General features: G+C 33.1%; 2 protein-coding genes across 3 annotated transcripts; one reads left to right on the top strand and one right to left on the bottom strand.

The window, feature by feature from the left end:
* Nucleotides 1-3,407: 3,407 nt before the first annotated feature.
* LOC129317049 (uncharacterized) lies at nucleotides 3,408-7,671 on the top strand. The gene is made up of 3 exons (XM_054961375.1): nucleotides 3,408-3,686; nucleotides 4,852-5,073; nucleotides 7,115-7,671. Exons 2-3 carry the CDS (start codon nucleotides 4,891-4,893, stop codon nucleotides 7,385-7,387), a joined length of 456 nt encoding a protein of 151 aa, XP_054817350.1. The 5' UTR covers nucleotides 3,408-3,686; nucleotides 4,852-4,890; the 3' UTR covers nucleotides 7,388-7,671.
* Nucleotides 7,672-18,979: 11,308 nt separating this feature from the next.
* On the bottom strand, nucleotides 18,980-23,863 carry LOC129318542 (NAD-capped RNA hydrolase DXO1). Of its 2 annotated transcripts, none has more exons than XM_054963380.1 (13): nucleotides 23,445-23,863; nucleotides 22,805-23,040; nucleotides 22,377-22,442; nucleotides 22,177-22,255; nucleotides 21,966-22,045; nucleotides 21,840-21,863; nucleotides 21,558-21,682; nucleotides 20,767-20,983; nucleotides 20,596-20,649; nucleotides 20,273-20,319; nucleotides 19,982-20,066; nucleotides 19,596-19,659; nucleotides 18,980-19,451 (listed from the first exon to the last, which is right to left on the bottom strand). In XM_054963380.1, exons 1-13 carry the CDS (start codon nucleotides 23,797-23,799, stop codon nucleotides 19,348-19,350), a joined length of 1,536 nt encoding a protein of 511 aa, XP_054819355.1. In that variant the 5' UTR covers nucleotides 23,800-23,863; the 3' UTR covers nucleotides 18,980-19,347. The 2 variants fall into 2 exon arrangements, with proteins under 2 accessions (XP_054819355.1, XP_054819356.1); XM_054963381.1 differs by having other exon boundaries at nucleotides 22,805-23,059; nucleotides 23,445-23,831.
* Between the last annotated feature and the right edge of the window lie 315 nt (nucleotides 23,864-24,178).

Here is a 24,178-nt window from a genome sequence, read left to right as displayed (position 1 = left end):
TTTGCATTGATCACATTCTTTTCAAGTTGTGATCATTCATAATAATCATTTATTGTCCAGTTCAATATCCTTGGGAGTGTATCTCCTACTTTTTCAGCATGCCGGTATCATTTCATATGCCCAAGCAACAATGACATATGGGAATCCTCCAATTTAATAATTGACACCAAATTTATTAATTGTATCCTTGAAGGATTCCACAGTCATGTTATAGCACACCTTTCCCCATGAATATTTTTCAAACAAGTTATCATCTTCAAGCAACTTGTAAAACTTGTGATCAATGGCATTATGATCTTGCTTTGACAAGAGCATGTTCTCCAAACAATCAAGTTTTACTAACTTGACAAAATCAACGTCATTGTTTGGTATGTTACCTCTAAAGACAGAGAAGACATCCTTTCTTTTATGCAATGTGTTCTTAACTTGAAAGAATTTGTCTATGAAGGCTGGGATGGATTTTTTACTAAAGTCCATAGCAGGTAAATGATTACAATTTAGTCCGGTAACGATTGCAAACTCCTTTAATCTAAAAGTTAGCACTTTTCCTCTAATCAAAAAGTATAACTTGTCATCCTTTTTGCCAGGGCATTAGCTTCGAACCAACTAATGCACTAATCGCCCTAGAAAAGCACACATTTTTATGTTTAGTAGGTGTCCTAAACATCCTTCTTTGAATGTTTCAAGCTGCTCCTTGTTTAGTTTTTGGTTTATTGTTTCAACAGCTTCAATCTTGTTGCCATGCAAAATTCTCTGGTGAGGATTCTAAAGTTCCCTATAGACTATATATTCTCTTGTGCTTCTTTAGTCTTGACTTTTGTTCTCCATTGCCTCTTTGTCTTTCCTACGAATAGCCTTTGAAGTTGTTGCCCCTAATATTTTAGAAAAGTGTTAATATATTTAAGTACTATCATTGATGAATCAAATATAAAAGCAATAAAAAAATACACTTCATAATGGAATGTCATTGATATAGGTACATATATCATTGATGTACTAATGGTATATCATTGATATATTTATCAAAAAAGAACAAGAGATGTCATTGATACATTTAAGTATTAGGTAGAGTTGTGTCAAATAGACCAAAAAGAGAAGCTAACAGCAACTTGGACTTTGGACCTCTTGATACAAAAAGGGAAAAAAAAACACGGACCCCATAAATATTTGATATTATTTCCATCCTCTATAAAACTAAAACCATTAAAAAGGACATAAAAAGTGGGCAAAAAAAGCAAGAAGCTTTTACATGAATTCATGAGATAACTACCTTCCTTTCTTTGGTCAAAACAAATGAATGTATATCTAAACTATACTACATTCCCTAAGACCAAAACAAATGAAGAAAATTACAACTAGCTTATTCATTGAAGCTATTCCTAAATAAGCAAATAGGAAAAGTTCAATGAGCATAGTAAGAACCTTCAATCAATAAGCAGTGGAGTATTGAAAACAGATTCATGTAAATGAAATCAAGGTTGAAATCGAAGGGAAATATTATAATTAGACTAAAAGATGGATAGTTCCCTTTAGTGAAGATCAATTCAAGATTCATGAACAAATACACTTTAGTATCATTTAGCATGAGCCATCAAAATAAATTTGAAACTAATTCTAAAGAAATTAGCATAGACATTAATTTCTTGAAATGTGAATAGGCTTGGTAGGATTTCAGTATACAAGAAATTGTCCTTTAAAACTGTATAATTCGAATTAATGTTGTGAGCATAATTGGTGTTGAAGTTAACACAAGTATTTGCATCTCAAGAGACATATATATGTTGATGAGTAACTTCTCAATCCTATCTCTGTGTTTGTGTGTAATATGAATAAGTTTGGTGATGTATGTGTTATGGAGCAAACATAGGTATATCCCTTCTGCAAAAATAACATATTCTAGGAGACACAGTACACAAAAAGATGTATGAAAAGATCGAACTCCATAAATTTATTACTGTACTCTAAAATTAAACTGCTATATAAGTGCATGGCATTAAAGATATGCATCAATTATTTATTAAACTAGCAAAAGATCAGCTGAAAAATCAACAAGATGATAGAAGAAGAATAAAATGAAAGTAAAAATAGCATTCATGAAACCTCTTTGGTGATTTTTCAAATTGGGCATTGACATAATATATCACTAATATAAAGAAAAAACTTGGTGAAGTGGGACTATTCTTTCTCTTTGGCGGCATTGACAAAAGACTTGAAACCCTCGCTTGAACTTTGCCTTTAGTAACAGAGTGTGATCGATTCCCCACCCTGAATCTATAGCTTTAGCATGGCTTTGTATAGAAGATGCAGTTATGGACTTCCTCACCTCGCATTCATAATTTTTGACCTTGAATCTGTAGCAGCGAGTATGCCTGTCTCGTGTTTGTGTTTGTTAGCAGATAAATATGCAGAGCTTCAGTTTGCCTTTTCTCACGTTCGTGTGATCTTCTTTTCTAAAACTGCAAGTCAGTTTATCCACAGGGCGTGAGCTTTTCTGGTGGCTGCTGTCAGGTTCTTTGGCGTCTGACCAAGAGCAACACATTGTCTTTCATGTGGGGGAAAGCAAGTGAAAGTAAAATCTCCAGGTTTTCAGCTTAAAAAAGGGAATTAGGGTAGTGTGGTAATTTTTTTTTTTGATTGAAGGCATTGGGGTGTTTAAGGATGATTTTGTTTTTTGTATCATAGGAAAATTAGGAAATAACTATTCTCTTAATTTAGAAAAAAGTAGATTATTAGTTTTATTTAGTTATATAATGTTGGCTAAATTTACTAAAGCCCCTTTAATTACTAGTGAATTTAAAAAAAATTTAAAATTTAATTTCAGTCTAAAAGAATTAAAGTGAAAATAATTTTAATGATAAAAAATTAAATTATTTTTTACTTATTATGCAGAATTATTAATTATTAATTTTTTTACTCTGCTCGTTAATTTTTCAATATGAATTATAAATTATATTTATTTGTTAGACAAGCAGTAACATCAGTTGTTAATTTACTTTACTTATTAATTTACTAATATCAATTGTAAATTACTATACTTGTCAATAATTTATAACTGATATTAAAAAATTAATAAGTAAATTTAACAATTTAACAAATGATATTACTATTTGTAATTGAACAACATGTCAACTCTTATATAATTATTGACATGTAAATTCATGTAATTTATAAATTATATTAATAATTAATAAGTAAAGTAAAATAATAATAATTAATAATTTTACATAATAAAAAAATAATAGTTTGATATTTTTACTGTTAAAATTATTTTTATTTTTATTTTAATTTTTTGAAATTGAATTGAAATTTTAAATTTTTTAAGGTCAATTATTAAATTTTATCTAGAGTCCTTAATTGAAACTTAAAAAAAAAAAAAAAGCAACAAAGAAACACAGTACGGTACCTATACCTAAACCTGCGGTCGAAGTTTGGAGTCCCGACTGTTCGAAGCTCCTCTTCCTCTCCCCCAGTCCCCGTGCCGCCTTCGTCTTCCCTTATCCTCCCTACAGTCCACAACGCCAGTCGCTAAACCACAAGCTTCGAATCGTCTCCGACCCCCGACTCTGTTCCTCGCCTTCGTGCTCTTCCTCGGTCCCTCTTCATCGTCGTGCCTCACCTCAATATTCAGAGTTCAGATAATCAAATCTCCTCCCTCTGTATCTGATCTCTCCCTTTCTCGCACTCAGGTATCTCACTGACTCACTCTCACCTGTTCTTTCTCTGTGGTTTGTTGGATTTATGTCCGCAATTTGTGAGCCATTGAAAATGATTGCAATGTGGTATTGGTATCTGAATAACCTTTATTTTCTTCTGATTCTGAATTATGTCTTTTTCTTCAATTAGTGAATAATAGATGGTGATTTCTGATTTGTGATTTATATTTTCTTAGATAAAATGTGTGCGCCTCAAAGGATATAATCTATGGATGATGTACTGGGTCTGGAACTGATGATGGGGGGTTGGGAAATGCAAGTTTTTCTGTTCCTAATACTGATGATGGAGAAAGAGAGGAATGTGTTGATATTGATGGACAAAAGAATGAAAAAAGAAAGAAGAAAACAGAAAGATTTATGGTTTGGAAGTCTGTTACTAAGACAATTGATTCGGGCGTTCTGTTTATTAATCTCTTTATATTATTATCTATTGTGGAAATTCTCAAGGTATTTGTGATGCATGATCTGTTAAATGACTTGGCTTGGATTGTGTCTAACAATTTAGAAACTTGGATTTAAATTGTTATTCTTCAGTGGCTTGGAGGAGTTGCCTGAATTAATTGGCTTACTAAGGCATCTTCGTTGAAGTATCTGGAAGACTGGAACCACAATTTATAGGATATTATATCAACTATTCATATTTCAAAGATTTCTGTGGGGGCATCAGTTTATTATAGGTCCACCTATGGTCATGCTAGAATATCACTTTTCTGTATTGGTTTCGAAAACGTTTAGTTATTAAGTCCTTCCTCATTAGAAGCCAGTTTTAAGCACTCGGGGTGATCAATTTGAATCATATCTGCCTTTACTTTGGTAAACCAAACACTACCTATATCATGGGATTTGAATTCTAATCTTTGTTGATTTTATATGGTAAAGAATTGAAACTATAGGAACTTAGTATTGGTCTCAATTTTCATAACTTCATTTTATCATCATTAGTATTAGTTTGCTCAAAGGGAAAAAGATATGGGTATAGAAATACTGATGTGTGTATGTACAGATGCACGCACTTTGATAGGGATAAGATTGGCATTTATCTGTCTAAACTCTCTGCGTGTATGTGTTTTAATAGATGGTTCATATTTAATAGATGGTTCATACTTTAACTTTGCTAATTGATTGATTGGTGAAGCAGATCCACAGCTGATTTGGCACAATCAGAGTAGAAAAAAAAATGCCTCTTTACGATTGTATGTTTCTATTCAAGCCTAATCTAAAGAAGGAAGCTATCATGGATTTGGTTTGTAGGGTGGGGAAACATGTTTATAGAAGAAATGGAGTCCTCACTGATGTCAAGTCTTTTGGAACAGTTCAGTTGGGCTATGGTATTAAAAAGCTAGATGGCAGATATTATCAGGTGAGGTTTGATAATCCATGACGTTTCCATGACTCTGTTTAAATCTTTTTTTCTTAGTTTCTCTTATGAATATATCTTTAGATAATGTATATTATTGTAGCCTTGTTGGCACTGTGTGCTTGAAATCAAGTTCCATTTTGATCCTCAAGAATGCAAATAATGCTTCATTTCGTGATGATTAGAAGATTATAGCAATAAGATATAACATGATTCTATTAAATTATATTATATGTCGAGATTAATTAAAAAGAGCTACCAACTTGTAGGATTAATTTGACGTAATATGAGTTGACTTCTGAGTATTGACATCTTAAACTGCCTGATTTCCCCCACTTTGCCTGTTAGTCTCATTTTAGTGACAGCACTTTTAAGTTATTGATAAGTTGTTGAACCACCATTTTGTTAGGATAATCCTGATGGAGTCTCAAAATTTGAATATAAAACCAGGATTATATGCAAAATATCCCCCAAAAAGAAAAAAGGCAAATAGGAAAATCTACTTACAATGACTTCCCTTAGTTATTCAAGACATTAGGAAATATTTCAAACACTTCATAATGCTTTCCTCTCCTTGCTGCTTCATCCTTTTAATCCTCAACTACTGGCGAAATCTTCCAAATCAGGTATCACGAAACTACCCAGACAGTGATGGTTACATGACTATCCTCTATCGCATAAAAACTTCTCTAAGTATGTGTTTGGCTACCAGTTTCCTAAACTCAGTCACCTTTTGCAAAACCCAGTTTTTTGAAAGTGATTTTTGTTTCCATTTGCAAAACCCAATTTTGGGTTGATATTCCATTTTGCAACAATCAGTTTTGAGTTACCCAAACAGACATATACCATAACTGGATTTGTAGAAAGTCAGTTTGGGCTTTCTAACTGGTAGCCAAATGCATTCTAAACGGTCACATGATAATGGGTAAGGAAAATGAGATCCCATAGACACCAGGTTCTTGAAGCTTTACCTTGATCCCACGGCAAGAATTAAAGTTGTGACCAAGGACTGCTTTTCAATTGGACTTTCCTCTAATTTCCTCAAAACACTTGATTCAATAGCTTTCACAATACCTGCCAGCACCATAACCTCTTGCTCCTTGATGTTCCCTTCTAAATTTATCTCATTTTTGGAAGTTTACCCCATGATTAAACTCTTGGAAATTTCATGGCATGTTTAGAGATTTTTTTCTGCAATATGTCCCCCCTTTTCATTGCCTGTATTTTCTATCTCTACAACTCACTTCTATTGATAGCAAAGTCTCTTTACAACTCGTCAAATGTACTGCACTTGTGTTTTTCATGCTTCTGGGTATCACTGCATTGATACCAAGTTTGTGGAAACCAGAATACAGAAGTAGTAATATATGTAAAGTATGCAGAAATGCAGTTTACAAATCGGCATCTAATAATAATACAATGAATTTCCTTAATTTGTTGGGTTGTTAGAAATTCTCTCCGACACTCCTTAATGTTTTCCCATGCCTCCCCTTGCAGTTCTTTTAATCCTGAGAGAGTACCCCCACCCAAAAAAAAAAAAGGAAAGAAAGAAATAAAAAAATTATAACATTAAAAAAGGAGAGGAATAAAAAAACTATCCAAAACAGTTGCTGCTAACCACCACCACCACCACCATTATGACTACTACTTTAATCTACACTGATCTTGTAAGATGGATTTTTCTTGTGAAACGGCTGTTTCCCTAGGAATTGATGCAACCTATTATTATCATCTTATGCTAATAAAAAGAAAGTAGCGGATCCTGTGGTTTCTCTGCATGGAACTAGGAGTTTTAGGATAAAATGGTACTTTTAGATCATATCAATTATAAAATGGTGCCAAGATTTTGTAGTTTTTCATGTGTCTTGTCATTGGTGTATAAATATGATGCTGGAATTCTTTCTTTCAGCTATTTTATTTGGAAATGTTTGTCAATACTTTCAAATTTAATGAACCTAACAAAAATTTTCTGGTGGCTAAGGTAGATTGATCTCTGAAAGTTGTCCCGTAATAACCTGGCAATGTTCTATATACATAATTGTAGGGTCAAATGATGCAAATGACTATGATGGCTACACCCAACATCAATAAGGAGCTGCATTACCTAAACAAGGAAGACCGGCTACTTCGCTGGCTGCTGGTTAAACATCGCAACACGCAATATGGGATTGACTTCTTAAATGAGGAGCAAACTCAACTCGAGCTCAGCCGATGGCCTCGAAGCCGTATTTATGATGAATATGTTGACCATGATGAACATGAAGACAGCAACGATGAGGAATATGAAGTGGAGGAAGTAGAGAAAAAGTTGGATTAAAGTCTAATAGGGTATTTCTTTTTGGTTTCCATTATGAGAGGAACAAAGCATTGGGCTTTGTATTGTGGTGCTAGGCATGTTCTTAATAGTGTGAGGCTACAATTTGATATCATCAGTTAGTATGATGTTATGTTGTTGATCTCATGCGCTCTCAGTTTGGTTGTCAAGAAAAAGAGCCTTGCATGGAAATTGGGTATAATATTTTTTAATTCACTGACGTGAATGGCACTTTTCTGGGAATGTATGAGCATTTTAATTTGATTGACATCTTGTGGCTGGTTCAACTCCATGTTATCTGTATCGAGTTCAAGAGTTAGAATATGTAGTTATGTTAAATAAATATGCTATAAGTATCTCTAAGATACTTGTGAAATCATAATTGATAATAATAGTTTCATATAACGAGAGTTCAAATTAGTTTGAGTGGAAGATGCTGATGTTTCAAATTTTATAGGACACCAAGTGATGGAAAAAAATAAATATTGAAGAAATTGTATTGCAAGTATCATGAATGTTTAATGTTTTTAGTGTCCTTAATGACGTGAGGAGATAATTAATGTATATGATTTAGAGAATTAGAATTATTCCCTATGTGGTATTGAGAAAAAGATCTTTCAACAAGAATTTAAAACTCAACCTAAGAAATTCAATGAATTGAGCGAACGAAGTCATCAACTCGGTCGTCAGATGTGAAGCTTCGTCAGACAGAATCAAACATTGGCTTCTAGAAATCACGCGCCTGAAAAGAACTCCTTTGCGTGTGTGTGTGTGTGTGTGTGTTTTTTTTTTTTCCCAAATGCAATAAAGGCAAAATAGTCATTCTGCAGGTGTGATTCAATGCTAGAGAAGGATCCTATTTTAAGAAATTATCCCGAGTCCTTATTAACAAATAAATTCTTGATGAGGATTTTTGGGAAATTTTCCCTAGAAAAATTGAAAGAAAAATTGAAAAATTGAAAGAAAAAAAAAAGGAAAGTTGAAAAATTGATTGAATCACGACATGGTGCTCTTGATAAATTTGTTACTAGTAATAATAAAAGAGATATAATAACAACTTCAGTTGACGGAGAAGTAATAGAACAGTCACCTATGGATGATGTTGAAAATTCTAGTACGTTTAATTCGAATGAAGAGCAAGAAGATGATATAAATTTAAACAAAAATAATAAATTATAAGAAAATGTTAAACATAAGAGTTCATCGATCGATGTTCCTTTTTAGAGGTTTAATAGTAGAAAGGGGTTCAATTAAATATAAAAATTTGCAATTTCCCAAAGATAAAAAATAATAGACATTTTTCTTCATCTTTTTACCAATGAATACTGCCAAATGGAGAAAAGGTTGATAGAAAACGGCTAGTTTATTGAAAAGATTTTAATAAAGTGTATTGTTTTTGTTGTAAGCCTTTCTGTTTAAAATATAACGTTAATCAACTAGTTAATGAAGGGACTAGAGATTGGAAAAATCTTAGTTCCAAACTCAATAATCATGAAACAAGGCATGAACATATCACTAATATGACCAAATGGATTGAACTAAAAACAAGATTCAGAAGAACAAACACAATTGATAAAAGCATCCAATTACAAATCAATAAAGAAAAGGAATGCTGGGAAAAGGTTTTACCTAGAATTACAGCCATAGTTAAATATTTTTCTAAAAATAATCTTTCCTTCAGGGGACAAATGAGAAGATATATAAAAATAAAAAAATAATGGCAACTTTTAGGGCTTGATTGACATGCTTGCAGAATTTGACCCAATTATACAGGAGCATGTTAAAGGAATAAAAAAATGGCAAACTTCATGCTTATTACTTGAGTTATACTATACAAAATGAACTTGTAGAATTGTTAGCTTTCCAAATAAAAAAATAATAATAAAACGAGTCGAAGATGCAAAATATTATTATGTTATTCTTGATTATACTCCTGATGTAAGTCATAAAAAACAAATGACTCTAATTTTGAGATGTGTTGATACCATAAGTCCTCAGAGAAGTAGTTTGTTGAATTTTTAAAAGGTTAAGGTGTATTTTTATCTCTAAACTTTTTTTAAGAGAGCAATTTTACCCCTACATTGATAAGTAAAGTAATTTTATTTTTGAACTATTTTTGCAAGGAGCGCTAGGCACTTTGTAAAAGGTTTTTTTGCTAGTAAAAAAAATAATTCAAGAATAAAATTATCCCACTTATGAGTATAGGGATAAAATTGCTCCTAAAAAAAGTTCAAGAGTAAAAATGTGCCTTAACCCATTTTTAAAAGTCTGAGTCTTTTTAATAAACTTATCAAGGTGCTGAAAAAATAAGCTTGATATCAAAGATATAAGGGAAAATGTTATGATAATGGAGCTAACATGAAAGGTAAAAATTAAGGTGTGCAAAAAAGATTACTGGACACAAATCCTAGAGCATTTTATATACATGTGGATGTCATAATTTGAATTTAGTTTTGTGTGATATTGCCAACTCATCTCCCAGAGTTATCTCTTTTTTCTACAATGTATTTATTCTTTGTTTGCCTCTTCCACCAAATGGTGGAAAATTTTGCAAGATAATGTATGCAAATTTTTTTTTTATTTTAAGATTGCCAACACTTATTTCAAGAAGAGAGATGAGCATCTCATCACTTACAAAAGTGGAGCCTCAAGGTCGCAGATTGATTTTCTTTTGGTTAGGAACACAGATAGAAAACTTTGTAAAAATTGTAAGGTGATCCTTGGAGATGCTGTAACGACACAACATAGGGTCCTAATCCTTGATGTGTGTATTATGAGTAAAATCCAAAAACGTCGACAAGTAGTAACACCAAGAATTAGGTGGTGGCAATTAAAAGGTGAGAAGCAAGATATTTTCAAGCGAAATCTTTTGGATAAAGGAATTTGAGATTCTCAGGGAAGTGCTAACATCATATGGGAGGATATGGCTAAAAAGATACGGGAGGTTGCAAAAGTAGTTTTGGGAGAATCGAAAGGTTTTGGTCCGAGAGATAAGGAGTCTTGGTGGTGGAATAATAGTGTACAGGACAAAATCAAGTATAAGAAGAACTGTTTTAAAGCCATACATTTGTGTAACAATGAGGAAAATTGGGAGAGGTACCGTATGGCTAAGAAGGAAACTAAGAGAGCTGTGGGTGAAGCTCGTTCCAAAGCTTTTGAAGAATTTTATAAGAACCTTGAGACGAAGGAAGGAGAGCAAAATATTTATAAGATTGCCAAGAGTAGGGAAAGAAAATCAAGAGATCTAGAACAGGTAAGGTGTATTAAGGATGAAGAGGGAAGAATTTTAGTAACAGATGATGAAATTAAAATAGATGGGAGACTTATTTTTCTAAACTTTTCAATGATGGAGAGGATTCATCTAGTAACTTGGAGGATTTAGTAACTGGTGAAGGAGAACAAAATTTGTCATTCTATCGAAAAATACGTGATAAGGAGGTAAAGGAAGCTCTTAAGAAAATGGCAAATGGTAGAGCTAACGGACCTGATTGTATATCTATCGAAGCGTGGAAATGTTTAGGTGAAGAAGGGGTGAGATGGTTAACTAAGTTATTTAATGTGATTTTACGGTCCAAAAAAATGCCTGATGAGTGGAGGAGAAGTACATTAATTCCTATTTATAAAAATAAAGGAGATATTCAGAATTGTACTAACTATAGAGGGATTAAACTCATGAGCCACACAATGAAATTGTGGGAGAAAGTAATTGAGCACAGGTTGAGATTGGAGACAAGTATTTCTGAGAATCAATTTGGTTTTATGCCAGGTAGATCAACTACAGAGGCGATTTATCTACTAAGGGGATTAATGGAAAAGTATCGTTGTAAAGATAAAGATCTACACATGGTTTTTATTGATTTGGAAAAAGCTTATGACCGTATACCAAGAGAAGTGCTTTGGAAAGCGTTGGAAAAAAAGGGAGTACGGATTGCTTATATTAAAGCCATACAAGATATGTATGAGGGGGTAAAAACTAGTATAAGAACGCCTAGTGATCAAACAAAGGATTTTCCTATAAAGATTGGATTACATCAGGGATCATCTCTGAGTCCTTATTTGTTCAACTTGATTTTAAATGTTTTGACGGAACATATTCAAGAGGAAATCCTGAAATGTATGCTCTTTGCGGATGATATAGTTCTTATAGCAGAGACAAGAGAAGAGGTTAATTGCAAACTTGAGTTATGGAGGAGGACATTGGAGTCGAAAGGTTTTCGTCTGAGTAGAAGTAAGACGGAATATTTATATTGTAAATTTGGTAAAGGACTATTCGAAAATAATTTGGAAGTGAAATTGGGAGATCAAATTATACCTCAAGTGGAAAAGTTTAGATATTTGGGAGCCATTATTCAAAATGATGGCGAAATCAGTGGAGATATTTCACATAGAATTCAAGCTGGGTGGTTTAATTGGAGAAAAGCTAAAGGAGTTATTTGTGACCGTAAGGTGCCTAATAAACTTAAAGGAAAGTTTTATCGTACTGCTATCAGACCGGCAATGTTATATAGTAGTGAATGCTGGGCTCTAACGGGAAAGCAAGAGCATAAAGTTGGAATAGCAGAGATGAGAATGTTACGATGGATGTGCGGACATACACGTAAAGATAAAATTTGAAATGAGCACATACGTGAAAAAGTGAGGGTGGCACCTATTGAGGAAAAAATGGTAGAAAATCGGTTGAGATGGTTTGGGCATGTACAAAGAAGACCAAGGGAGGCACCAGTGAGAAGAGTGGAACATATAACTTTGAGTCCGATTAAGAGAGGTAGAGGAAGGCCTAAGAGAACACTCTTGGAAGTTGTTGAACGTGATCTCTTAATTAATAATATTTCTAAAAGCTTAATAAATGATAGAGCACAATGACGTCTTGCAATCCATGTAGCCGACCCCACCTAGTGGGATAAAGGCTTGTTGTTGTTGTTGTAATGTATGCAAATTTTTTATTAAAGCATTATCTCAAACTCGATGGGAAAGTAGAATTAAAAGTGTCAAAATAATAAAGTTTTATGTACCACTAATAAGAGATGCTTTGATTCAATTATTAAAATCAAGTGAAGATCCCAAAATAAAAGGTGAAGCAATGTGTTCAACTACTTATTAGATTGAGAATTTGTTTTTTTTATTAGAAATAAATATCTAATATGATATATTGTTTGCTATTAATTTTGTTAGTAAGATTCTTCGATCCACAAATATGCTCATGGATGTTGCTATAAATCATTGAAAAGGCCTTATTGCTTATTTAAAGAATTATAGAGAACATGGTTTTGCATTTGCTTTGAATTTATCAAAGAAAATGGCTATTGAAATGAATATAAATCCTAATGTCTGTGAAAAAACGTGTAAGTCATAGGAAAAAACATTTTGATGAAAATATTATCGATGAGATCATACATTCAATTGAAGATTCTTTTTGTATTGAATATTTTTTATAACATTTTAGATCAATCAATTTCTTTTAATGAGAGTCTATTTGAATACTTTTTGGAATATGAAATCATTTTTGGTTTTTAATTTGAATCCAAAAAATAAAAACTTTGGATGATGATCAATTGAAATAATTTTGTATTAATATTGAAAAGTTTTTAAGTTTTAATGACAATTCTAATATTGATGATTTTGATTTATTTTTAAAATTAAAAGTTTTGAGAGAAATATTATTAGAAGAAATTAACACACCAATTGAAATACTAATACTAAACTATGTCAAAAGATTAGATACTTTTTCAAATATATGCATTGCTTGTAAAATATTATTTACAATATCTGAAACAATTGCTACTATAGAAAAAAAATTTTTAAAATTAAAGTTACTCAACCACCCCTTACTTTTGGAAGGTGGTGGATAATGATAAGAGGGGGTCCTCTCAGTTGTAATTTTGCTGAACCTTGAATAGGATTGTTATAACTTTGAATAAAAAAAATCAAATATGTTACAAGATAAATTGATTGGACTAGCTTTATTATCTATTGAAAGTGAAATGTTAGAATTACTCGATTACAAAACTTTGTTATCTGAATTTGCAGCTCAAAAAGCTAGAAAGGTAATATAAATATTGATAATTTATTATATGTTAAGCCCTTTTACTCATTTCGCCTTAGACCTTAAAATCCCTTTACATAGCCCTAGTCTCTGTTGTTGTTCTAGATGTGTCATGGACTTGCAAAGGATCTAGTTGTGGATCTTGAGCATCCCTTCTATTGTTATTACCTCGATAGGACTCTTGATCCCTATTTCGACCACTTTGAGCTTTAACCATCTTGTCTTCTATATTTAATTAACACAGAGAACCTTATTGAATTATGTAGTATTTCTATTATTAGAATTATAATAATGTGAGATGATTACACAACAAGTCATTACTTATATTACTTTTCGGAAGTCATACAAAGGTTCTAGTACTTCAACATATACATCAAAAGTCATTGCATGAATATTTACAACCATAACTAAGTCTAGTAAGATTTACATATATCAAAATCTTAAGGATTCTATTCAGTTGGAATGCTTCCTCTTAGCCTGCCTCTCTATATCTCTTGCATGCTATTTAAACATATGAGGACCATTTACCCTTATCTAGGCCTTCACTTTCTCCCAATAATCTTCCAAGGAAGCACACTTGATAAGGCATCTACCTAACTTTGCTTTGGCAAGATTCTATCTTCCACATATGCAAGATTATATGCATTATGAATGCAAGTTATGAAGTCATATAAATACATCAAATTATAACCATGATTGATATAGGCTTTCTGAAAATATCTCTGAAATTCAATGTGTGTCTCCTCTTCATTTTCAGCAAATGATTATGACAATCCCTCAAGGTCTTCATCTACATAAACATATTGGGCATTCTATAATTCCTTTATTGCCTCAGAGTTTGAGCCAATTGAACTTCTCTCTTCTGGATCCTCTTCTACTAGATCCTCTTCTTTTGAATCCTCTTATATTAGGTCCTCTTTTTCTGAATCTAACACCAGATTGAACCTTGTTAATATAGGGTCCCTCCTAGTTTGTTCCTCTCTAGAAAAAATCAAGATCTAGTAGAAGAGGATCCAGAAGAGAGAAGTTCAATTGGCTCAAACTTTGAGACAATAAAGGAATTAGAGAACGCCCAATGTGTTTATGCAGATGAAAACCCTAAAGCACTGTTAGAATGGTTTGTTGAAAATGAAGAGGAGATAAAAATCAAATTTCAAGGATATTTTTAGAAAGTCTACATCGATTATGGTTATAGTTTGATTTGTTTCTATGAATACATAGCTTACACCCATAATGTGTATAATCTTGCATATGTGGAAGATGGAATCTTTCTAGAGCAAAGCTCGGTAGAAGCATTATTAGGTGTGCTTCCTTGGGAAGATTATTGGGAGACAGTAAAGGCCCAAATAAAGGCAAATAGTCCTCATATGTTTAACAGTGTGTGTAGAAGAGATAGAAGTAGGCTGAGAGGAAGTTCAAAGGTTCTAACTAAATAGAATCATTAGTATTTTGATATATGTAAATCTTGCTAGACTTAGTTATGATTGTAAATATTTATGCAATGACTTTTGATGTATATGTGAAGTACTAGAATGTTTGTATGATTTTTGAAAAGTAATATAAACAATGACTTCTTGCCTAATCATCTCACATTATTATAATTCTAATAATAGTAATACTACATAATTCAATAAGATTCTCTACGTTAATTAAATATAGAAGGAAAAATGGTTAGAACTCGAAGTGGTTGGAATAGTGGTCAAGAGTCACCTTGAGGTAATAACAATAAAAGGGATGCTCAAGAAATATCAACCAAGGGCTTGCTTGTTTCTTTTGTGGCTTTTCTTGAAAGTTTGATGTGTTATCTAAGTTATGATGTCCTTTCATGTATTAATTTTGAGTTGCATGTGAAGTTTGATCAATGAAAAACATTGCTGGATCTATTTGAACTAGATTAGTTTAGGCAAATAAGGTTAAATAGAGTATTAGTTTAGTTTTGTAATCTAGAATAATCTAAAATTTTTATATATTAAATAAGAGATCCTTAGCTTTAAACTGAGGCATAGATGGCTTAAATTAGTTTTGTAGAAATTGAGTAATAATTTTTCAAAGAAAGGCCAAGGAATTGAGAAGCTAGAAACAGAAAGATTGAAGTGATGGTGAGCTATTGAGGGCACGTCATACTAAGCTAAATAAATTATTTGGTAAATATTTTTATCACAAAGTACACTTATCCATATTTTCAACAAATTAAAAATCACACAAAATTGAGTTCTACAAAATTGATGGTGAATTTTAAAAATTTACTTGACATTTCTGGATAAGGAATTGAGGCCTAGCTGAGTGGTCTATTCATTTTTAATAAATTGTATTAAATAGGCTAAGTTACATGATTAATATTTTTCATTTCTCAAGGACACATTTAAATTTTCAAAGAACTCAAGAATATAATTTTTGGACTTACAAAACTTAAATTTTTAAAGTATAGCCCTGACAACTGGATTTTTGAAAAGCCCATAAAAGGTTTTAAATGACATGTCTTACTTTAAAACCTTTTTGGATTTTAGGAAAAAGCTTTGCTTTGAATTTTTTTTATTTTTAAATAAAATTGGTTTTATAATTTTTTTCAGAATCCAAATCCATTTTAAAAAAATACATAATTAATTCAATAACTTTAAAAATTATTTAATGGTAAAACTTGTCTTGGATTAAAGTTTGGAAGGTCCTTAATAAACTTCAGAATATTTTCTTAAAAATTAAACTTCAGAATATTTTCTTAAAAATTAGACAAGCATATTGTAGCTCAAACCTTGGGTTTTCAATATACTTACCATTTGGGCTCTTACTTAGGGCTATATTTTAAAAATTCATGTCTTGAGTTTTATAAATTTAAAAATTATATTATTGGACTCTTTGAAAATCTAAATGTATGCTTGATAAATGAAAAATATTTATCATGACATAACTTAGCTCATTTGATATAGTTTATTAAAATGAATGGATTACCTAGCTGGGCCTTAATTCCTTGTCCAGAAAATTTTGAAAATTCACCATTAATTTTGTAGAATTCATTTTTTTGTGGTTTCTGGGTTTTTGGAAATCTAGATAAGTTTAATTTTTGATAAAAAAAAATTTACCAACACTTTATTTAGCCCAATATGATGTAACCCTCACTCACTAACCGTCACTCCAATCTATATGTTTCCAGTTTTCAAATTCTTTAGCCTTTCTTTGAAAAACCATTACTCAATTTCTACATAACCAATTTAAGCAAAATCATTACTCAATTTCTACATAACCAATTTAAGCAATCTATGACTCATTTTAAAGCTTAGGATGTCTTGTTCAATATATAAAAATTTCAGATTTTTCTGTATTATGGAGAAAAAAGATATACTCCATTTAAGCTTACTTGCACAAACTAACACTGACCTTATTTTCAAATAGATCCAGCAATATTTTTTCATGGACCAAACTTCACATGCAAGTCAAAATTTATGCATGCAAGGACACCATAACTTAAATAACACATCAAACATTCCAGAAAACCCACAAAAGAAACATTCAAATCCCTGGCTGAAACCCATTCAGCAAGAACAACAACAAACCCTTAGCTTGCTCAAGCTTCCATCACCTCGTGTTTGTCCTTGTTGGAACTTGGATCTAGCATGTTAATTAATAATTTTGAAACCCACAAAAGAAACATTCAAATCCCTGGCTGAAACCCATTCAACAAGAACAACAACAAACCCTTAGCTTGCTCAAGCTTCCATCACCTTGTGTTTATCCTTGTTGGAACTTGGATCTAGCATGTTAATTAATAATTTTGGGAGTGAGATTGAAGCAATCTCAGTAGTAATTTATACCTTACAGATTATATAAAGAAAATTTACCCAAGCATATTAACATGTAATCATTAGAACAAACACCAAATAAATCAACTAGCAAGTAACAAACTTCGATCCTTTACTTGGAAGCTACATGCAACATTAATCTTTGAAGAGGATTTTCAGTTAGCATTTTCTAAAAAACAAAATGCAAAGAATTATCATAACAACATGCCAATATATTCAAGCAAATAATTATATGAAGAGCAAAGTATAAGCACTACTTTAAATTCTAGCTAGTACAAACTCTTATACTTGCTTGATGACCGAAGCCCCTCCTTCTTTCTTCTCTTCTCTGTCTCTTTCCCTCTCTATCTCGGTCTAGAGAGCTGGAAAGTGAGCTCTCCGCTCGCTGAACGAGGGCTCATATAGAGAAGGGAATGCAAGCCTTGTCATCCCTTGAACACTCCCAACGTGACACCTGTCCTCTACCAAGTCCTTCCTTTCCTTGCTGCCACATAACCCTTAGATTGGCTTCTCCTAATGAGTAATGACACATCAAAGCCCACTAAGTTCCCTCATTCAAGCAATCGGGGGTCTTAATCTTGGCATCACTCATTGGGTTATAATGGGCCTCAATTATGCACCATATGGTATAGGCCAAATGTTGTTACAAGAATGTTAAAAGTGTGATTTATATATTAATTTAAAGTTGTCACTTTATTGTTATATTATATTGTAGTTAGTAATTCTTATATATTGTAATTGATAAATTCTATTATATATTGTATATTATAATAATTTTAAAAGTAAATTTGAGACATTTAAAATTAAAATGCAAGCCTATTTAAAAGGTTTTATTTTTAAGTAGGCATTTACATAGGCTCATAGGCTAGGACAAGCTTTAAATAGGCTCAAGCCTAAGCCATAAAAAAAGTTTTATACAGGCTTCAAGCCAGGTTTAAGCTTTTAATTTTCTACACTGACTCAGACCAATTTAACCAAAGCTTAGTTTGACCTAATCTATTTCCACCCCTACTTTTACCTCCTCCCATTAAATTTTAAGATTGGGTTGTTTAAATTTGATTTCCAAGATTAAAATATTTATATATTTGATCACCTTGATAATATTAACTTGAACTCACTTATGTCTGTTTTAACATTTTTTTTTTGGGCAAGTCTTGGGAGAATTTGTTTTTCCCTGAATTTTAAATTTAAAAATTGAGGACAGGGGCACATAACAGGGTGGGAGCAGAAAGCAAAGACGAGTCACAGGCGCTATAATCCAGGAGATTGCCATCTACACAGGGACCTCCAACGGTGCAAGATCAGCTAAAAGAACAAAAGGCGGCTTCTTTTTTGTGTTGGCCTCCGCAAATATACAAAACCATCATCTCATATACAGAGCTACGTCTATGTAGACGAAGGGATGCGTTCACCAAATCTGCAGTTTCTCCATAATTATGCCCCATTTGGCATAAGGGAAATTTTTTTTATGGAAGTGCAAGTGGAAGTAGAAATAACAGTGAAATCCAAAAAATGTTTGATTATGGTTATGAAAGTGAGAGATTTTATTTGAGAGGGCTGGGATGTATAATATAAGTTACTTCCATGGCTTTTGAAAGGTTTTTGATTCCCTAGAAAATTGCATTCCCGTAAGCAAATTCTAGAATTCCACTTCCACTTGTCCAAGATTTATGAGCTTACAAAGCTAACTGGATATACAAAAAGATAAGTCCCAAAAAATTTTCCTGATCAACTTCTTCATAGATATCGAACCAGTCATTGAATGTCCAAGAGAACAAATTCTTTGTATTCTACCTAACATTTTCATTATTAGGTGTTATTCTGTGGGCCAAAAGTCACAAGAATTACAGACACCTCAGGAGATTTTTCCAGAGGGACGCTCAGCTATGAATCAAAATGCTTAGTAGTAATTCACCGCCATTTAACATCACAAACCATTCAACCCAAAAGTAGTATAAGATTATAACCAGTGTAATTTCCTCTTCACTAATAAATTCGGCTTACTCCCTTTCAAGGATTTCCATCATGTATCAAAACAACCATGAACCTATGGGAAAATCCCTACTTGACTCCTGTTACGTGTCAGATTGAATTGTATAAACACAGCTGTAAAGGTCTCTGCCTCTTCACAACAGCTCAAGATGATTAGTAATAGCATCTGGACAAGACTGGGCCTGTAGAAGCTCCAAACGGGTGAAAGGTGGAGCAAACTGCAATATGTAATCTTCATCTGAAAACCAGGCATGCGCATGTTCATTACTAACTTAAAAAAACCGAACAAATAGATTTGGGACTCAAAGTTGCATATATGTCATGTTCTTTTTTTATCTACTGGCTAAAAAAAAAAAAAACTGAACGGTTCAAAAAAACTCACTCTCCTTGACTGTTCCATAAAGCCAGCATAAAACTTCGTCTGCAAACGCCAAGCAGACTCCTCCCTGCCAACAAGTTTCGCTAACATCAGGAAAATGTCAAGTTAAACATTTACTAAGAGTCTGACTTTTATGATTTTATAGTTCCCTGTCTGAGGCAATTTAAAATGATCCTAAGATTCTGTGATGATTGAGCAGCCTTTATAAACAAATTTTTGTCCATATATAATCCTTTTATGTCTCAGAAACAAAAATGACTATGTGAACATCTTTGCTTTTGGCCGTGAAGTCTGGAGCCAGCAGGAGAGAGAAGTGAGAGCTTCTAGTAATAGCAGATTCTAAGAAAGCAAAGATTAGCAACATGCACCTTTTAGCAGTTAAGAATTACCTGCCAGTAGTTCTTCATTTTTATTCTTTGAGTGATTTCTTTGGTTCTTAGTCTTTCTGTCCGAACAAGACGACCAGAATCATCTCTGCATTGCAACCAAAATATTTTTATGATAAACATAGAGTCAAACTGTCAGTAGCAAGCTTTCACATTTGCAATGGATGCTTGATGGAGAATGTCTCATCTGATGCAATTGTTGCCATGCATTTCAAGCTATAATAAGCTCCCATTAATTATATGAAAGCTTGTGCAAGAACAAATAAATTCTAATGGTACAATGATCGCAATTACCTAAATCCTATGACAATATATGGAACTCCCGCCAAAAATGACTGAATCTGCAACCATCAAGAATAGACGTCTTGTTAAAGAATAAATTCAATGAACTCATAATTTTTTTTAAAAAGACCAACTGATCTCATGGTAGAATCATCAAGACGACGGCCAAAAAGGACAGAAAATGCTAAAACAAATATAAGCTAATCTTCAAAATATAAAGCTCAATTCTTTAACAATAAACTGAACAAACATCTAACTCAAGAAAGACACAATTGAAAAAGATACAATAAAAATGCTTGAGCAGAAAGTATATAAATTCATAGAATAAGCTTTACCCAAAACTTAAGCAGTTTTTCTCTCTCATGTTTTTCCTCAGTATGATAGTCCAACTGCGTCATTGAAGATGACATGTTAAGAGCCTACATCATGACTATAACAAGAAACCAGAAGCAATGGGATAGAAGTAACAGAAAAGTAAGATGCAAAGAAGCTGAGACTCTGTCAACCTCACGACTTGTTTTTAGTTCAACATAAAATCTCCTTCCATCATCAGTTGAGTCACAGCAATCCATCTCAGCACCCATCAAGATGCGGTGAGCCCCTAATTTTGTTTTGATCACAGAACAATATTCAACATTGGCGTCAACATGATGTATCCCCTCTCCATCAGACCTTCTAGGATCTTCAGTCGCAAGACTCTCAAAACAATATCCCCAATAACATCTGATTCCAAAACATACTCATTATAAAGCTTAACCAATCAAAATTTAGAGAAGGAAAGGAAGCACTGAAGGCAACCAATTTCAATTAGGCCATTTATCTCCCAACTATGATGAACAAAGCAAAACTTCACTTTTCCCCCCCTTATCTTAGAAATCACATCACTTGGCTACAATTTAATTGATTTAATGTCAATACTTTCATCTATCTACCAACTTAAGTTTGCATGTAGGTCTCAATGTGATGCAAGGCAAAAAGGCATTAGTAATCCAACCATAAGTAGAGGGGTGAATATCATCCAATTGATGCACGTATTTCTCACTAGTTCATTCTCAATGGTTGTCCTCAGCAAGATCTTTCTCCTTTCCAGCCCCTACCCCACCCCCTCGGTTTTTGTTTCTCTCATAGGGGAAGAACTAGTCCAGCATTGCAAATATTTGGGAATCTTTCATCCCCCATCGCCCAGCACTAATTTTCTCCTTTTGGGTTCAATCCCTTACTTTGCTGATAGTTCCAATGCAGCTCTCTTGATTTCTCTAAGTATCCAGAATAATAATAGGATATGCTAGCATAGTACCTCCGGCGATCCAAATCACTCTGTGGTCTTTCTGGTAGCTTATGCACATCAAGATAAACAACTCCCTTCCTTTTATGCACCCCCATTTCCCAAGGCTCGTGTCGGATATAAGCGGTGGCCATTATCTGCAAAAGAGGTCATTAAAAAGATATTAGTGTAATGTTTTTTAATCAAGAAATGCTCCTTAGGAACACTTTGACAAATTTAACAGCGCAAAGGTAATAACTAATTCACTGGAAGAATACAAATAGACTCATATGAAGAGATCCTGGCTCCGTTTACCTTGTTAAGATTGTTACGAAATGTCTGTAAAGGATCAAAAAGAAGGCTAATGTAAGAACCTTCAAAACTTACATAGTAAAAGCATTACATGTTTACAAAAAACTTAAATCATCATGTTCTTTATACCACAAAATGAATGTTTTGGAGGGGAATGTTTTTGTCTCTAATGCAAGCAAGAAGATCACCAAAGCCCTCTGAGCCTAAGTCTGCATCACGGTTAACCAGAAAAGAATAAAGGTAACATCAATTCTGATATACATATTCCCCCAAATGCCAGTATAAAATAAAACTTATACAACTATAAAACAGTAGTTGAAAGTTATAAACAACATACTACCTTTTTTAGCAATAAATGTATCATAACCCTCATTCAAATCAGCTCCAACATCTTCAGTGATAAGGCGCTTAAAAAGCCTCTAAATAAATGAAATAGAAAGCACTTAAATATGCAAGATATCAGCAAGGTTATCACACACATGAGAGAGAGAAAATGAATGCAGAGAAAATCAAATATGAGATGAGCTGTACATAGCTTACCAAGTTGCGATCATCAAAGTAGACCTCTCCACCTTCTACACGACTATAGCAGGCAACTTCACATGGCTACCAGATAAAACAAGAAAACATATGGTCAGATCACATATGCTGACAAGTTACTTCGCACTCACGCATAAGTGCATTTCACCAACAATATAAACATATCCAAAATTACACATGCGTGATAGGGAAACACAAACAACTTATCACTCTTTAAATTATTAAAGTTCTATGCGATCATTTGTTTCACATACAGGCAAGATATCATATACCAATACCTTAAATCTGGGATGACATGATCCCAAACATCCAGCGAGAGACATAACATTCCAGCTTTAAAAAATAAATTCTTTAGCACTGTTAGCAACTTGACCATTAAAACGCTTGGTACATTGGCAAATAAAGTAGAGAAATTGAAATGTCCCTACCTCCTGAATAGCAATACACTTTCTTGACAAAGTCTCTTCACTCTTGGAAAGCTTCAGCTCAGCGACAAATCTTTCATCATGGCGGCCATTTGAAAACCGGTTTCCATAACCAAAATTTTGCCTCTGAGGATAAGGTCCAGGACGAGGAAGGAGGCCTGCTCCTCTATCATTTTGCCAACGACCACGGCCAAAACCCCCCCTACCCTGATTATTTGTATTGCGGACAGCAGGCAATACTGCAAGAGAAACTTTCATCTTTCCACAAAACAAATTGAGAAAGAAAATCAACAAAATTATTTACTTTAAGTTCATCATTTTCAGCTGCTTCAGAAGCTCAAGTGCATTATTTCCTTGATTGTCTTGTAGACACAGAGATGCAATATGCTTACAAAAGAAATGAAAAACTATCTAATTGAAAATAAAGATTTTGAACCTTCCTACAGATTCACAAAGGAAAAGCCATTAACCCTAAGCATATGCACAAAATTTACTGAAGCTGTACAAAAAGAACAGCAGGTGTATGGCAAATAAATATGAGGCGGCACCCAAAGTGAGTTAAGTATCATAACAATTTGGCGAGCATGTAGTATAATGGGTCAAGTTAGAAAACCGTCAACTCAATGCAACATGAGGAATTTACCAGGAATCGAGTATGGACTTTGAGCAGAAGTTTTACAATAATCTTCATTATCAGAGCCAAACAGGTCTTTTTCGTCAAGGTCATAATAGGCCCTACTGCTATGCTCAACCTCCTCGACATTCTCTTCATCTTCATCTGCAGCACTGCTGGCGCTTCCGCTGACACTGGAGGAATCATCGCCATCACTGGCGTTGGATGAAGAAGCAGATGATGAAGAAGACGAAGAAGAAGAAGCAGAGGAGGATGAAGATGGGGAAGAGGAGTGAGTCCCATCTTGGTCGACACGGGCCTCTTTGTCGGGCTCCTGATCGTAATGTTCGCCGAATATATCTAGGTCCTGCTCTGAGAAATCCATTCCGATGATCCTCGTTTATTATTTTTCGCGGGCGCCTAGGGCTTTGTGTTTTATAGTCGCGCAAGCAAGCGGGCAGGACGGGCTGGCCTACTCGGTTGTGGGTAGAGTTGAAAAATGAATGAGCCGATTATATGAACTCGACTTTTACAAGCTTGATCTTTAAATTCAATTTTTTTAAAATATTTTATTTTTTAAAATTTAACCTTTATATAAAGAACTCAGGGTCAAGACTCATAAATTTTTATTATTATTTTTTTATTTTTTAGAATTTTTAAAAATTAAATTTTTTAATTATAATATTTAATATATTTTTTAAAACATAAATAACAATGTTTAAAAATTTAAAATAAATAATAGAAATTCTAATTTTAAAATATAA

This window comes from Prosopis cineraria, unplaced genomic scaffold, assembly GCF_029017545.1.
Source record: "Prosopis cineraria cultivar Desert tree isolate PC_DT_omini unplaced genomic scaffold, ASM2901754v1 PC8, whole genome shotgun sequence".
NCBI classification, from domain to species: domain Eukaryota; kingdom Viridiplantae; phylum Streptophyta; class Magnoliopsida; order Fabales; family Fabaceae; genus Prosopis; species Prosopis cineraria.
The sequence above is the reverse complement of the archived record's forward strand: the minus strand, read 5'-3'. Positions and strand labels throughout refer to the sequence as shown.

What these genes read in the sequence shown, in the direction of transcription:
- LOC129318542 (XM_054963380.1), bottom strand. Translation starts at nt 23,799, where the DNA reads ATGGATTTCTCAGAGCAGGACCTAGATATATTCGGCGAACATTACGAT. An exon ending in TTCGTAACAATCTTAACAAG is followed by an intron (nt 21,683 to 21,839) that starts GTAAACGGAGCC and finishes CCTCTTTTGCAG; the next exon opens with ATAATGGCCACCGCTTATAT. An exon ending in TTATGGAACAGTCAAGGAGA is followed by an intron (nt 19,452 to 19,595) that starts GTGAGTTTTTTT and finishes CCTGGTTTTCAG; the next exon opens with ATGAAGATTACATATTGCAG.
- LOC129317049 (XM_054961375.1), top strand. Translation starts at nt 4,891, where the DNA reads ATGCCTCTTTACGATTGTATGTTTCTATTCAAGCCTAATCTAAAGAAG. An exon ending in TAGATGGCAGATATTATCAG is followed by an intron (nt 5,074 to 7,114) that starts GTGAGGTTTGAT and finishes ACATAATTGTAG; the next exon opens with GGTCAAATGATGCAAATGAC.